General features: G+C 34.4%; 1 protein-coding gene across 1 annotated transcript in view; it reads left to right on the forward strand.

Annotated features, from left to right (window-relative positions):
- Positions 1-16,627, forward strand: part of ESR1 (estrogen receptor 1) — a 111,252-nt gene that overhangs the window by 43,207 nt on the left and 51,418 nt on the right. The window contains exon 4 of the mRNA XM_032184990.1: positions 11,235-11,570. Within this exon, the coding sequence (XP_032040881.1) occupies positions 11,235-11,570 (336 nt within the window). The remainder of the gene's footprint in view (positions 1-11,234; positions 11,571-16,627) is intronic.

A 16,627-nucleotide genomic window follows, 5' to 3' on the forward strand; every position in this document is an offset into this window, starting at 1 on the left:
TGAATAATTCTGAATATAGTCTGTTTTCTTTCTTCACTGAATTAATCTTTTTTTTTTTTTTTGAATATATTGCCAATGTTGCTAGGTTGTGACTTCATCCATTATTTAACTTCTGAACAATAGCTGATATTGTTGAGTTACAGTACCAACAGGAGAAGCTAGATAAGTTCCTGATTAATTGTTCCTGGCTAATTTGAAACATAAATTATAAGCTCTGGTTTCTCAGGTTTAAATCCTGGAAAGTCATCTAACTGAATGCAATATTAAAAAATTCATGTAGCATTATTTTTAATAGAGTGGACACAGTTGAAATGTGTTTTTAGGGCTTCATTTAGAAGAATGCAGGCTTCAAGTGGGTCTTGAGCTCTACTGTAGGAACATTTACTTATGAGGTTGTGTGGAAATTTAATAATTCTTTTCACCCAGCTTTTCTTTGGTCTTTCAAAAACTTCTTCCAATACTGAAGAGCTATTTTATTTCTCTCCTCTTATGTTTGCAAGTATTTCCTTCCGCATCCATTATTGCATTGCTTTGAGAGACTGATAGATTCTCTGGTGACATAGCATATGAAGCAAAGTTTATAGTGAGACAGAGTTTATAGCTGTTATATTTTGTCCAAATACTTCACTCTTTTTTTCTGAATAAGCCAAAAAGACCATAAAATCATTTGTTAGTATTTAGACTGTGCAGCCTTATGTTTGTATATGAGGATATAGCAGTCACATGGAATACGCTTTTTGTCATGTGCCTTTTTGTTTTGGTTGGGTAACAGAGAAAAATAGCTTTGCTTTTGTATATGATCCTCTGATACATTTATGAAGACTGATTTTGTTCTGCTTTGGGTGATTGTATGGTAACTTAATATTTCACAATGTGTGGGGTCCTGCAACACACCCCCAGACTCCAAAAGGAGTATTTACAGTAGCAGTACATTAGCAGTTGCAGTCCTCCAACTGCAACTACAGCAGTTTTCACAGCAGTTGCAGGAACTCCAACTGTATGTATGGTTCAGATAATCTCTGCTCCAGTATAAACTTAGTTCTCCACTACTTTATTGTTTTAATGACTTTTTAATGGCTTGGCTCCAAAGGGTCTTATTCACCTGACTTTAATTATTGCATATCAATTAAATATGTTATAGTGTGATAAATAGATGTGAATTTCTAGTTATTAAAATGCTACATTCTTCCTCTTCTTTCATGTGTGATGATGCAGGTGCCCTATGGGATCAGAACAACAGGGTGCTGATGTGGCTATGAAAATATTCACTATAATGCTAAATGCTAGATCCTTTTTGAAGAATCAATTATTTACCTGGTAAGGTATTTTTAATGACTCTGAGAAGTACATGGTTCTATCAGCTGGTATATGCTGATGGCTTCCCAACCTCAAGACATATTACATATGGTGATCAAGGATTGAGAGCTCATTTACTATATCCAAATGGTGATCATGAATACGATTACAGGTATTTATTGTTTTGGAACAGCCTGAATTTCATATTGTCTAGAGAAGATTCTCTGTTCAGAAATGTCATTTCTCTGGACTATGAAATCACAGTGTATTTGAAACCTACATCCTCCAGTGCTGCCCAAACAGGTTATCTGAGAAGACTTCAAAGATTACTGCAGTACAGTCCAGGGGATAAAAGTCTGTTTGATATAGCAGTGCGCTATAACCACAAGTCAGGTGCCTATAGAAACATTCATTAACTTCTAGAAACAGGGAGGAAAAAATATTCCTCTTTTCAGGTTTTCTCTTATATTCTGTTGAACCAGGTACCCAGCTGTAACCATAGGAGAATTCAGTCTAGTTCAGTGTGACAATGTTACTTAAGTTTATTTTATTTTATTTTTAACATTAACATTTTACAGGGAAATAAAAAGCACTTGGCAAATTTGCCATCCCCTTTTTCATTACTGATTTTTCATTTTTAAATGGAGAGAGCTACATGTATACTTCCTTGACGAGTGCTATATTTTTACATGTTAAAAAACAAACAAACAAACAAACAAAAACAACAAAATAAATAAATAAAAATAAAGAAAAAAAGAAAAGGTTTGAGAGTTATTAAAATCATTCTCAGAAGCACAGGTAAATCTATGTCTGATGCAACCACTGGAATGGCTCCAGACTTTCTCGTTTTCCACATAATTATCTTTTAATGAAATATTATATTAAAAATAGAAATTAGTGAATGAAGGCAAATGGATTAACAGCAGGAAGCTATTTTGGCTTGTCTGAGGAGAACCTTTATGATATTTATTGGACATACTGTTCTGTACTGAGCCAAATAACTGTGTAGGTGGGGCCTGATAAATGTACGAGGAAAAGTAAGTTTTTAAGATGTAATTGATGGGCTGAAAGCATATACTTAAGCAGCATTTGAAGCAAAGTTTTGTGAGCTTAGAGCAGCCTCTTGGAAAATAAGATGGAGTGGAAACCTGGCTTTTTAGTGAAATGTTTCCTTTTCCCCACTGTACAAATGCAAAGTGGATTGTTGCCACTGAAATATAATATTGCATTGCTCTGCCTCCAAAATAAGAAAAAGAAGACATTATTATGAATACTTTTGCAAACATATTTTTTCTCTTTCTACTTGACAGAACAGTCCAGGGTGGAAGGAACATCAGGAGGCCTCTTGTCAGGCCACCTGGTCAAAGCAGGTTCAACACTGAATTCAGATCAGAATGCTTAAGACTTTTCCAGTCAGGTTGTGAAAATCTCTATGGACAGAGATTTTTCCCTACCTGACAACCTGTTTTATGCTTCTTTATATGCTCTAGCTAGTCATGTAATAATATTTTACTACTGAAGAATTGTTGATATTTTACTATTCAGCAATATTTCTTTGAGATTGTAAAGCCAATTATATCTACATATTAATTTACATTCTCTTTTTGGTCACTTACGTTCTTAAAGATCCTAATTAGACTTTTATTTTTATGACATTTTTCATGACAGATACAACAGAAAGATTGTTTCTGTTCAAATTTTTGATAGTTTTAAAATGAAGTTTAATATTCCCGCTGTGCCTCCAGCTCCCACTTGCCCTTACTGAAGGTACCTCCTAGCATTACTCTTCACTGTTTTTGTGTGAAGCCTAGAACAGCTAGTGTCCTCGTCCTGAGCTTGAGAAATTCCTAGAGTACCAGAGTTTCTGATTCTGCACTTGGTTAGGCATTTACAGTTCATTTCTTGTACTTTTAGGCCTTATAGCTTCAATATTTTAAGGAATTTATCTAATTTCTAAAGTGTAGCAGTTACAATTTCTCTCTTTGAGAGATGTATTAATGGCCTCATACTCCTAAACTGACCTGGCTTTTCCAAATCACGGTTAATATATGGTTATTTTAAAGGCTTCATTGTGAACCCAAGAATGTTTATACCTTCACTGTAAGGATTATATAGAAATGGGGCTGATGCCATAATTACTCCAGCCCAAATTCAGTATGATTTGTGCAGGAGTGTCAGCACTGAAAGTGATTTAATTGAATGATGGATTAATTGAACTTCTTTTGCTTCTCTTGTACAAATCCTCTGGCACTCTTTAAAACATGTGCTGTGAAGAAAGAATGTCAAAATACATATCAGGAATAAGCATGTCTTGGACCTTTATCTGTAGTTAGTAGTTTTCTGGTTCTCAGACCATGAGTTATGAATGGTCACTAGAGACCCCAAATTACATTTGTCTGTTTGCTAACTGTAGTTGATGTGAATACTAGGACTGTGCGATGCTTAATGTAACAATCAATAAGCAAACTAGCGGAGCAGAATGTAGGGTAGAACTGTGATTTCTGTATGTAAGCCCTGTGCCCAGCACCCCTTACTGCATCTCTTTCTCTCTCTCTTTTAGAAGAGGTAGCACTGATTATAGAGTGAGAAGTCCTAGTTAGGAAAGAGATAAGAGCCATTAAAAAAAAAAAAAAGTGAAAAATTCCCTGGATTTTTATTTTTGATTACATCACCTACACTCCCAGGCTTGATTTGTTAAGCTGCTAACCAGCCACTACTCCAGTCCGGTAGTCTTTATTTATTTTATTTTATATTTTATTTTATTTTATTTTATTTTATTTTATTTTATTTTATTTTATTTTATTTTATTTTATTTTATTTTATTTTATTTTATTTTATTTTATTTTATGCATTAGGTGGTGTACAACCATCTGATATGACCATTGTCCAACATAATTTAATGGAAAAAAAGGGGAACTGCATCCAGGTCCAATACTGGGTGAGGTATACAAACAATGAAGTGTCTTGAATTTCTTGAATGTATCTTGGCTGTCTTGAATTGATGGAGGACTTTGAAAATCAGTATCAGTAAATTGTTGTGGCAGATATTCTCAATATAACAAATATTGAGGTACATCAGATTCTGTTCTGTCCATTGTAGGAAAAATGGAGATTTAAGAGCCTGTCTAAGCCAATTCTCAGGACTATATTTGCCTACTGATATAGACTGGCAAAAAGTTATTGCTTTAGAAGAATATAATGTTCAGTGATTAGGCCCAGCACCAGAGTGATGATCTAGTTGTAATATTTTTATTTCTTTCATTTGACTTGAATTATTACAGTCAAAGACTGTCTGTAAATATTAAAAACAAAACAAACAGAAAACAAAACTTTTATAAACAATACATGGCTTAATTATAAATATCATATCCAAAATTATTTATAGAATCATAGAATGGCTTGGGTATGAAGGGACCTTAAAATCATCTAATTCCAGTCCCTCTGCACTGGGGTATTTACATGCAATGGAAAGAAAGCACTAAAAAGGAATAGTCTGCATTTACCAGGAATCCATAAACAAGCAGGAGAAACTTCAAAGCCAAAAGCTAATTTCTGAGCAGGCAGTTTTTAAGTAGGAGCTTCTTCTGTGTGTTAAAAGTTATTTGTTTTGCAAGCTAGCTCCAGTAAGACATGAAACAGCACTGATATGAATGAGAAGCTATTGCTTATAAGCTTGTTGCCTAGAAACAGAACTCTGGTTCTCCACGTCTGGCACTTACCCTGACTTTACGTTTTGACTTGTCAAGTTTCCAAATCTACTGTGTTTCCACTACTTTAAATACTTGAAAAGTAATCTGAATGTCTGTCAAGTAAAAAGTGGAGGTTAATTTGCATTGACTATTGCAAGGATTCCCAATGGCACATGTACCATTAGTGGTACAGCTCCAAGTTATGTGCTAATGAGTTTTATGCAGTACTTGCATTCTACTGCCCATGGCTGGGGCAGTTACTGGTGCCATTATCACTATGTGATTGAGCTGAGCTTTGGAACTGTAGGATGCCAAAGCACTGTGAGTAACGGAAAGACAGTGAGCTGAAAAGAAACATTTTCCATATCATTTATGTGGTTTCTAAGCAGTTAGAGGATAAAAGCCAGATATTGTGATAGAGATTTTTTTTGTCTTTGATTTTTGACATTTTGACTGATAGTTCAACAGTGTGCTGAGTCTCTGGTTGTACTTTCAGAAAAAAAGAGGCACGGGATTTAACAGTTCATTGACTTGTTACTTCCCTGAATTTCTCCTCTAAACCTATCAGCATCTGGCCACTGATAAAAATAGAGAATAATCTAAAATACAATTGGAAGAAACATAAATTTTCCTTGCAAAAGTAGAAAACTACTGCATCAGTTACAAATATTAAAAGCACCTTCTACTATTTTGTTACAAAGCTCTTCTACTGTCACTGAATCACAATGTGGAAGCCAAGATTGTATCTACAAATATCCTGTTTGTTTGCATGCTTCAGGGCTAACACATGCTAAAAACAAAAACAGAAGGCTTTTTGTGTGCCTAAAGTTTTAAATTGAAATGTTTATTAAATAATATACAAGATACTCATGCATACCAACATGAGGTGTTACTTTTAATTTTCTTGCTTGCTCGCTGTACGATTTTGTCTTTTTACCTTGATTTTAATAGGTAAAATTATTTGTTTGTAAAAGGTTAAATAGAAACTCGTATCTCCAGCAGACTTTCTGTAGCAGTTTCTAGGACAAAATACTGTCTCATCCCACTGTATGGACCCAGAATGCTGGAGTCAAATCTGCTGTCACTTATGGTTGAGCAGCATGTGTTGTACTTTTGCACATTTATTGAGAGGGAGAGTTAACAAAAAAAATGCTTCAGTTGCTTTTGAATATATTTTTATGGCCTAGTATAGACAATGATAATGAACTTCAAAGAAGGTGGTGACTTTAAACTATTTTAGTTTTATGTTGTTCTGAGTTCAAGATAAACAGAACTAAACTAACCCAGGTTTACTGAATCGGGTATTTTGAGGAAAGCTACTGAAGCTGTGACATCCCTATCAATTCTCTCTCTCTCTCTCTCTCTCTCTCTCTCACACACACACACACACACACACACACACACACACACACACAAAGAGAGAGAGAGAGACTTTGTTCTTGGCTGGATTCTTTGCAAAGTTGCAAAATGAGCAAAGTGAGATTCTCAAATGTTAGAAATTTAAGACTGTGTAACCTATATTCAACTACCTTGTGGTGTGATAGTCTTACTACTATCCTTTCCCTTCAATAAAATTTTGAAGCTTTATTTTTTTGTTACTACTGATAAGTATGTATCATAATATGAGTAACTGATTTTGCAGATGATTTGCAACATGTAGGAATGTAAAGACTGTCCATTTTTTTTTTTCAGCTTGTGGACACAAATACAAATTAGCACAGAGTAAGAATGTACATTCTGCCTTTAGTAAGAGCATGCAGATTTTCTGTTACCCTCTGGCACCCCTTTCCAGTGGTAAGGTAGCTTTCCCCTACTAGTGGCTTACGCTTAATCAAAACCTTTAGCATTTAATTTTTAAGATGTGCACATGAGCTGTAACTGCAGGGATGTCTATACAAGTTTGCAACCAAACTTGTGTGATGGCATGCATGCTGAGAGCCACTGTTGGATGGCTGAGATTCCATGTTTGTCCAATGCATTGGTGATTTAGGATATATTTTTTTAATAATCTAGAATTTATCTTTTGTTCTATTTTAATCACCTGTTTGCAAATGCAGCAGAAGTGCTTCACTGATTAAAGTTTGATTCTACAATCCTTATTCAATTTTATTGCTGGTCAGGTACTACTGAATTCCAGGAGTGTGCAATTGTTCAACAGTTTTGCAGCTTGTCTCCATGGCTGAACTTAGATATGAAGCATTACTGTTTTTAAAAATCTTGTCTGTTTTAGCTTTACAATGAAGTGGAAATTGTTTGAGAGCCTTTGTAAGGTACACAGAACTTCCATTTTTGGTTGAATATTGTTTTTCTTAATATCTGGCAATTCAAGCTCCATTATTGGTGGAACGGTAGAATCAAAATTAATGCATTCATATTATTAAAAAAGATCAAACTTACAAGATCATGTCACTTTTGGCAATGAAACTAGCTCAATAGAATTGTCCTTTTTTTTTTTATGGAATTACTGACTGTGCATTGATATTATCTTATTATTATTTTATTTATTTATTTATTTATTTATTTATTTATTTATTTATTTATTTATTTATTTATTTATTGTAAGAGATAAAATTTGAGTAAGCTGAAGGAGATTTGGAAGCACTTACATTTTTCAGAGAGATATTCACTTCTATTTCATCCAAAGAAAATGAATAACATAATCACTATGTTGTGTAACCATCCACGGGATAAGTGGAAAGTTAGTAGCAATTTCTATAAATCTCTTACTGGTGTGATGCTAATACAGATTCAAAGACCTTTATGTCCATCATCATAAATGTTTCCGAAATGATGCAGAAGGAATGTGTACTGTCCCCTTCTTATTTTTCCGGATCTGCTCTCTTCAAGATTTAATGTAGGCTTCCTAGATTTACTATTATTATTATTATTACTATTCATGAAATAAAAACAAAAAAAAATGATTTGTGCAGGGCATTTCTTCAAAATTCAGGTTGTGTTCAACTTCAGTCAATGTACCATGTTTTTCAGGGTGAAGAGAACCCAGTGCAGATAAATTAAAAATAAAACTATCGCTCTCAGAAGTTAGTTGATTTGTAAATTTAGCATGCTTACATTTGCTATCTGTCCTCTGTTATGTCAAATTATCATCCTATCCTTGTTTTACACAACAAGACATGGCTGGAATACGTTTAAAGCAAAACAAAAGAAAATTCTTCCCTACCTTCTAGTAATCTATTGCATAGAGACTTAAGCCAAAGGTACTCTACTTGCATGTATTAACCCTTGATGGTTTCTTTTTTTCCAGCAAAAATGACCTATATCTTTCACTGTCATACCAATGTCTAATGTATTCACAAGTTCAGCTTTGTTTCTGCATGGTGTGAAGAAGAACCTTGTCAGCTGTTCTGAACCTTCCACTGGGTTCATATCTCATTCATCTTGCTACACTGGATTTTGTCAGTTTGTATGTTAAATGCAAGACAGGCAGACCTAATCAATTCATCTCTTTCTTGCACCAAACATATTCCACATTTCAGATAATCTTACATGTCTTTCACTTATCGCTTTTTATGTATTACATATATATGTATTTAAATGAGAAGAACAGAACTGCATATAGTGTTCGTTGTAGTGTGTCTCATGAGTTAACGTAATCTGTGATTTATGAATATGCTTTGTCCTCCCTTCCTCTCCTGGTAACTTCCAACATTCTATTTACTTTCTAAACTAGCTTATCTGATGTTTTTATAGTATTATTGTAACCCTAAGATCTTTCTGAACTATGTCAGTACTGAGTCTATCTATTTATGAGTATGTTGAACAGTGTAGGCCCCAAGGATACTACTAACTCTTCGAAAGGAAATTACTGCATGTGCAGATGTAGAATTTGGGATGTGGGAAGGCTAGCAAATGCTTTAGTGTATACAAACCATGTGGTTTTGTTCATATGATTATGTCTGCATATTTCAGAAGGTAAATTCTATTCAACAACGTTACAGTGATATAAAGCATACAACAAAAATATCTGTTATGGAAGAGCATGACTACTTTTGAGTAGTCTAATGAAGTAAGCTATCAATGAGAATAACACTAGGATGATATTTTGCCAAAATAAGTCTAGCATTTTTTCTTGATAGCAATGATCATCTTCTAAACAGAAATAGTCCAGTGGTAAGAAAAATTTGGTATTACTGAAGGAAAAATGGGAGCAGTGATGCAATGCAAACTTTTGGCTTACAACTTGTTTAACTAATGGGAAAATGTAGAGAGGTCAAGTAGTAAGGGTGATGAAAGATTCATTGAACTTGTTGTGTATGGAAAAATTGAGAGACTGGAATCAGGAGCCCTGCTAGATTTTGAAAGAATTAGACTTCAAGTCTAATTAATCTATTAATCTTCAAGTACTAATTCAGTGAAAATATCACCATATTCAAAGAAATAGGCACATTGACCTAAAGATCTACTCTGTTCCTTTGAGACTGGGAAAGGACACCTGCTGACATAATCCAAAAGCTACATCTGAACATTTATACAAACAAATATTGATTTTGGGATGAAGGTGCTACTAACAAAAATTGGGAACCTAAAGGCTTATATTTCTGTGGTATGAAAAATCTGAGCAAAGACTGTGTTTTCCTCTCCCCCATCCATTTGAAAGACCTGTATTTGTTTCCTTCAACTGCCAGCAGTTCTCAAAGTTTTATATTATTATTATTATTATTATTTATTTTTATTTTTATTTTTTTTTATTGTTTTCCTTCCTCTGTTTCTTGAATAGTTTGCCTCCTTCTTCTCTATAGATCTTTATTCCTTTGATTATCAAACTGGGAATGGTACAGCTTTTCATGGGAACATATTGCATGGGAACTCCAGAATAACCCCTGTGCCCACCCAGCACTGGAAATGGAAGTAAGGGAACTACCTACAAGGCTCTGACTAGTCCTCCTGCCATTTTGACAGGCGTTTGGAGAGACTCAGTAGCTGAGGCTCTGATTTCCTAATGGAAGAAGACCACACTGCAGATTATTTCCTCCTTTTTTCTCAGTTTCAGAAATGGGATTTGGGTGTTGCTGTACATACTATAAATAGCAGGCATCTAACTTGGTGGGTCAGCTTCTTCATCTCTTTACAAAAAAAAGCAAGGGAGAGAAAGAAGGGTTGGCCTAGCTTCTACACTTGTGTAGTAGAAAACACTTTGTTTTCTAGTGATCTGCTTCAGTTAGGACTAATGAACTGTGAATACTGTGTGGTGCGGTCCATGCATGGGCTGCCCACACAGATGGTCTGGCAGGCTCTGCCCACCCAGCAGCAATGGTTGCCTCAGTATGGTTTCAAGCAAGCTAGATCCTTCATAGGCTTCTCTTCACAGCTCAATTCCTTGTATGCCTTCCTTATTATTTACTCATCCCCCATCCCCATTCGATAACTGGTTTAAGGTTTTAACTCAGCCTCAGAATGCCTGTGCCTTCTCCACTGAGAAGCAGCCGTGATCTTCCCTTTCTTGTTGGAGTCCGTGTGGGCTTTATCATTATATTTTGCTTGTAACCTTTCCACAAAGGGAGATTTTGTTCTACTGTAAGGTCTTATGTTGTTGTTCTAATTAGTATGGCTGACTTGATAATTTCCAAAGGTTTAGGGTCATTCAGTGCTAAGCACGTTGCAGAAATGTGCAGTAATGACAAAGATAGTTTCTGTTCCAGTTGTAACAGACTTTTGACAATAGGTCTCCCACATTAGATTGGAGGTTGCAATTATCTTCCCTTTTCTTGCTTTTGTTTATCTGCTTATATGGCAATCTTTATTGCTGTATAAGCCCGTCTTATGCTGGGAACTTTCTGGATAGTTCTTACATAACTAGGAAGATCAAACACTCGTCAGTAATAGTGTTTAGCTAAAACTGGTGAACTTGAGCAAAACCTTGGATAGTTTTTGAGAGCTACTTCTGTGATCCATCTAGTCCACTCAGATGATGAAGTAACATTGATCAGTCATTGAAGAGTTGCATGCTAGAGGCTGGGACATGACCTTGAAGTTTGTGCTTAAAAAAAGATGTTTATTTCCAGGTACTGACTTCCTTTTGTCACTATTCCTGACACTATACTTTTTGAAATACTTTTTCTCTCCAACTACTCATGTAAGATTCCATGTGTAGGAAGAAGCCTTGACAAAATAAACCAGGCATTAATGCTCCATAGGTCTATCAACAACAGATTCTGATTGGCTGAGGCCATATTTATGTAATGCCTGTGTTTAAGGAAAGGAGTTCATTATATTCTTATGTGTCTCTAGGAATCCGGAAAGACCGCAGAGGCGGGCGAATGATGAAACAGAAACGGCAAAGAGAGGAACAAGATTCCAGGAACGGGGAGGCTACTTCTACAGAGCTGCGAGCTCCCACCCTTTGGACAAGTCCACTAGTGGTTAAACATAACAAGAAGAACAGTCCAGCCTTGTCCTTGACAGCAGAACAGATGGTCAGTGCCTTGTTGGAAGCTGAGCCACCCATAGTTTATTCTGAATATGACCCAAACAGACCATTCAACGAAGCATCTATGATGACCCTGTTGACCAACCTTGCAGACAGAGAATTAGTGCACATGATCAACTGGGCAAAGAGAGTTCCAGGTAAGGAAAGAGAGCCCCAGTGGAGCATAAAAGGCTAATCATGACATGATTACAGATACAGTTTTAAATTCCTAATTTCACACTAATTGTTCCCAAGTATAAATAATTAAAAAAATAAATCACAAATTTCATGTCATATCGGTTGATAGAAAACTACAGGACAATATAAGTGACTTTAAATCTTTTCCTGACTGTAAGTGCAGGAAAAGATATTTTCTCTGCATGATTGAATATTGTATGGTTTGGGGAATATAAATACTGTTTTCAGATTAAAAAACAAACAAACAAAAATTTAAGCTAAAATAAATTAATAAAAACTGAATCTAATCTGTTCAATCTAAATACATTAATTATTTAGTTCCATTTTGAGATCATGTTTACTCAGATTTTTGTAATATATCTCAACATTTCTCCCAAGCCCATAAGTTTCAGTATTATTAATTTAATTGTCAGTTTACCGTTTCAAACATAAATTAGAACTCTTCCATAAGTTTTGGGTCTGAAAAGAGATACAGAATAGCAATTTTTTTCTGAATATTTTTTCCCACTGGAAGTGGATGCTGTTATTTTTAATATTTTGTTGCATCACAGTTGCTTACCTTTAATCCCTCATTTCTATGAGGGAATTTAAGAATAGAGAGACCATTTTGGTTGAAGTTATGTTATACATTTTTTCATGTAGTTTAATTAATTAATATCAGTTAATTGAGAGTGCAGTTTCATAATTAAGGTTCATCATCTTTAAAAGTGTCAGTCTACAAGGTTTCTTTTCAATAAATTAACATTTAAATGGTTATTAAAAATTTATTACAGATCCTGTAATTTTACTTTGTAAATAATACACAATAATTTATATTTTAAATTCATTGGGATTCTGATTTCTTAAAGTTTTTACTGGAGCTGTTTATTTCATTAAAATAATGTAGCTGTCTTATGAAAGGATGCTGGAGAACACTTCCACAGTTTTCACTCACTATTACAGAGTACATTACCTCAACAGCATTACTTGGGTTATGCCCTTTTTCTGTTTTTCTGCATTTAAACTTGGCAAGATTGTTCTTGCTAAATCAATAACCCATAAAACCTGAGTCTTTTCCAGTCCTTATGGGTTCCTTTTTTAGCACCTTTCACATGTCACTTTGTGGGCTCCAGCGATGACCAATGAGAACCTCCAAGTGTTCCATTTCTCATCATATCTCATAGGAAATCATCTGAGAATTTTATTCTTTCAGTGGCTAAAGCCTGATCCACAATCTGTTCAAGTCAAAGATGCATTCTTCTGTTAATTTGATGTGCTTTGGATAATGCCTTTAGAAAATGTCTTTGGAAGATGAACATATGATCATAATGTTAAAGTGATACACTATCAAAACAGCTGAATTCAAATGATATATCTACTGATTTTAGAGAGATAATTAATCTAACTGATAAAAATAATAAAAAAAATAAACAAACAAACAAACAAAAAAAAACACATTACTTTACACCCAGTATGAATACACCACATTCTAAATTCAGTATGTTTTCCAACTGGAAACATTTGTTTCTCTGACATTTGATTTAGATAGTTAATGTAATTAATCACAATGTGTTTTGGTATATAGCAACAGTGTTAGGGAACTCAAATCTATTTTTTATTCAGAAATCTCCATGAAACTTCTTGTTCCAAGATGATTACATCCAGGAAAGATCAAAACCCAGCTTGCTTTGCCAAATAATATCTTTTGTTTCCTAAGCAAACTTCTGATTTGGAAAACCAAATGTAGAAGGTTATCAATTATTTATGTATGTCCAATGTATTTTACATTTAAACTAATTAAACTAAGACAAATGTCTCTGTGTATACATGAATAAGCACTCTAACAGGTGAATTTTGATATAAAACAGGTGAACTTCGTTTTAAAAAAAAAATAAAAATCCCTTCCCTTCCCAGTCATAGTTATATCAATTTGACACTTCACGAATAATCTTACCAAATGAAAGTTTTAACACAGAATATGAATAGTTTGGGTATTCTGAATATATGTCTTTGCTTGACAACTCTTTGGTTCTTGGTATCCTGATTTGCACAACTGTATACATGTCCAAAAGCATAAATTAATGTATTTTAGAAAGAATTAAGACCCAATATTTTATATGTCTCTAAAATTTGCTTCTTTACATAGCTCTGGAAAGATTTTTTTTTTTTTCATTTTATTTTTTTTCGGGGGGAGGATAGGGATGTTTTTGGTTCTAGAAAAGTCTAAGTATTCTTAGTTTTTATATTAATTTATGGAAGTAATAATCATCTTTCAAAGAGGACTCTTGCTTGGATTGCTTGCTGAAGTTTTCTTCTGTAATGTACTAATGTACTATTCAGTAATAGCTGTACTTTAAGAGAAATGTTTCTGATAACATAAGTTATATTTTCACCTCTACAGTATGTTACATTTGAATACCGTCTTATTACTAGGAATTACACAATACTGATTAATTAGTTTTTTTTTGTTTGTTTGCTTGTTTTTTCATATTCATTATACATAAACAGAGAAACCGAGCAACTGCTTTTTCTTTTATTTACTTTGTCCAACAGCATTGTGGGATTCCACTGAGTTATTTTCTCAACTAATTTACTACAGTTTCAAGCTTCAGAAGCCAGGATAAAAACATTTTTCTAAAGAGCGAATGTGCTTTTAACCTGTACCAAACGCAGTTACAGGAAGCAACCTCTCCTACGCACATCTCTCAGACATTGGAAGCACTGCACAAGTTCATTTAGTTAAATGCAGACTCTTAGCAGATGGATAGGAAGGAGCAAAGTTGATGTGAGTTGCTGGGTTGAGAGCATATTTGCTGAGGATAGAAGAAAATGATATTAAAAGAACAGAAATTCAGTGAAGATGCAGCTTAAAAAGGACTTTCAGGATTGTGTTTGGAGTTTATATTGCCATGTAGGTGTTAAGAGCAAGTGTGTCAAGGCAACTTGTAAAGTCCTTGTTTTGGTAAGCCAATCTTTCTGATGATGTAAATAAGTGGTCATGGATGAAAAAACAGCTAATTAGAAGATGGACTTGTTAGAAATAACTTAATTCTGCAAAAAGGAATAATGAAATCACTGTAATCAGCTGCCTAGTACAACATGGACAGAGACCTATTGTAAAGCCATGCTGAGGACAGTCTCCAAATTGAAGTGAGTAGCTTTGCAGATGTGCCCTTATTGTAAAAGTGACAGCTGATCCAAATTTTTATTTTAAGTTGTTCAGCTTTAGTTCAAAGTTCTGACTTCGTATTAACAAATTTGCATAAAATGACTCTGCAGTCTTGATGATGTTGACAAATTGCTATGGAAGAGAGAACTTGTGGCAGCTTGTTGTGCCTAACCTTAAAGAACAGTCTTCAGTATTTAAGTATAACACATTAACGATAAGTACATGTATAACAAGTTAACGATTGTTAACTGAGCTCATAGCAAAGTTCTCCCATGACAGTGCATTTCATAATATGCCAAGTCCATAAAAGCTTGTTTTAATTTTCCTTTGAAACCTTGACCACTGATACAAATGGGCTTGCCAGATGACACATGCAAAAAACTTGTAGTGTCCTATGACATACACAAAAAATTCAGGATGCCCCACAGGACCTGTTCTTTACATGGCCTAATGGGTATTTTGGCTTAAATCCTCCCAGATGGCCTCTTTAAGACAGTAGTGATGCCTTGTGATTACCCTAGCCAGCTGGGATAGCAAGCAGCTGCACTCAGTGTAGGTGCAAACAGATTGTGGTGGGCTAGAATTTTTGTACACATGTAAACTGAGCTTTTTACCATTTAATTTGGACAAATCACTAAAAATCACACGTTAACAGGTATTAGAGTAGATGAGTAACCATCTTGATCATTTCTGAATCATGTATTCCTGAAAAACATGTCTTTCTATTTTCTCCTTAGCCTACATAACATCTTGGGGATATACTACCACCTTCAATCTTGAATAATATATATTTTATTTTTTTTTAGTTTAGTGAATTTTGCTCATGGTCTTTTATACAATGAGCAAAACCATTTATTAGCTTTTCTACAGAAATGCTGATATGTCAAGGGAATTAACTCACTGTGCTTTATTATTCACTTATTCACTTACGTTTATATCATAATATCTATATCTAAAGTTCTGTATTCTCTAAAGGAGGATGGTATTGCCAATGGTCAACATTTTTTTTTATTTTTATTTTTATATATTTTTTTTTTTTTGTGGAGAGGATCTTGAGATGGTAAGAGACATAACGAGTTCACACAGTGAGCTCATGGTAGAGTGTAGCTTTAAGGAGATTTTGTTGTAAGGGTGAAATCTTTGGCACTGCTGCTACAATCTTGTATAACTATTTACCACAAGTACAGTAGCTGTACAACTTAATAGCCCTAAAATGGTACGCTGGGCACACAAGCTTTGAAGTTTTGAGATGATTCACGGTGTTGTACTTATTTTATGGCTTCATGAACCGAGGAGATAAACATTTTGGCACTGATTTTTTTTTTTTTTTCTGTTTCAAAGCCACAGAAGTTGCTATTTTCTAAAGATATTGTTTTCTTATTTGACCTTCTAAACTGCTTTGATTGTTAAGTTAGGAACAGTATGTAAAGAGGCCAACAATAGCCACAATTTTACATTGCACTTCAGTGACACCAAACCTTGAAAAAAAAATAAAAAAAGTGAACATGTAATGGAAAGAAAGCAACCTTGTACACGAATGGTGTATCTTAGTAACTCTAGATGTGTTTAGGCATGGGGCAATTTGCAGAGTTTTCATGTGCAGTAGTCCTTATGGCAGTAATTTGCAATTAGCTTGAAAAAGACAAGACTTGCAGCTGCTGTAATAGTTTTTTTTTTTTTTTTTTTTTTTTAACAGACCTTCCAAAATAGCTGCAAAATATCTCCTTTGACTAGTAGGTTTCCTGTGGAGTTTTGCAGCAATGCTATTAGAAAAAAAATAATCCTCTGCTTATCAGTTACTTTAATCTGTAGAAGTGATAGTCTAACTAATACCCTGAAAATAAAGGAAGCCAATACATCTGTAAGTGA

This window comes from Aythya fuligula, chromosome 3 (assembly GCF_009819795.1).
Source record: "Aythya fuligula isolate bAytFul2 chromosome 3, bAytFul2.pri, whole genome shotgun sequence".
Classification (NCBI taxonomy): domain Eukaryota; kingdom Metazoa; phylum Chordata; class Aves; order Anseriformes; family Anatidae; genus Aythya; species Aythya fuligula.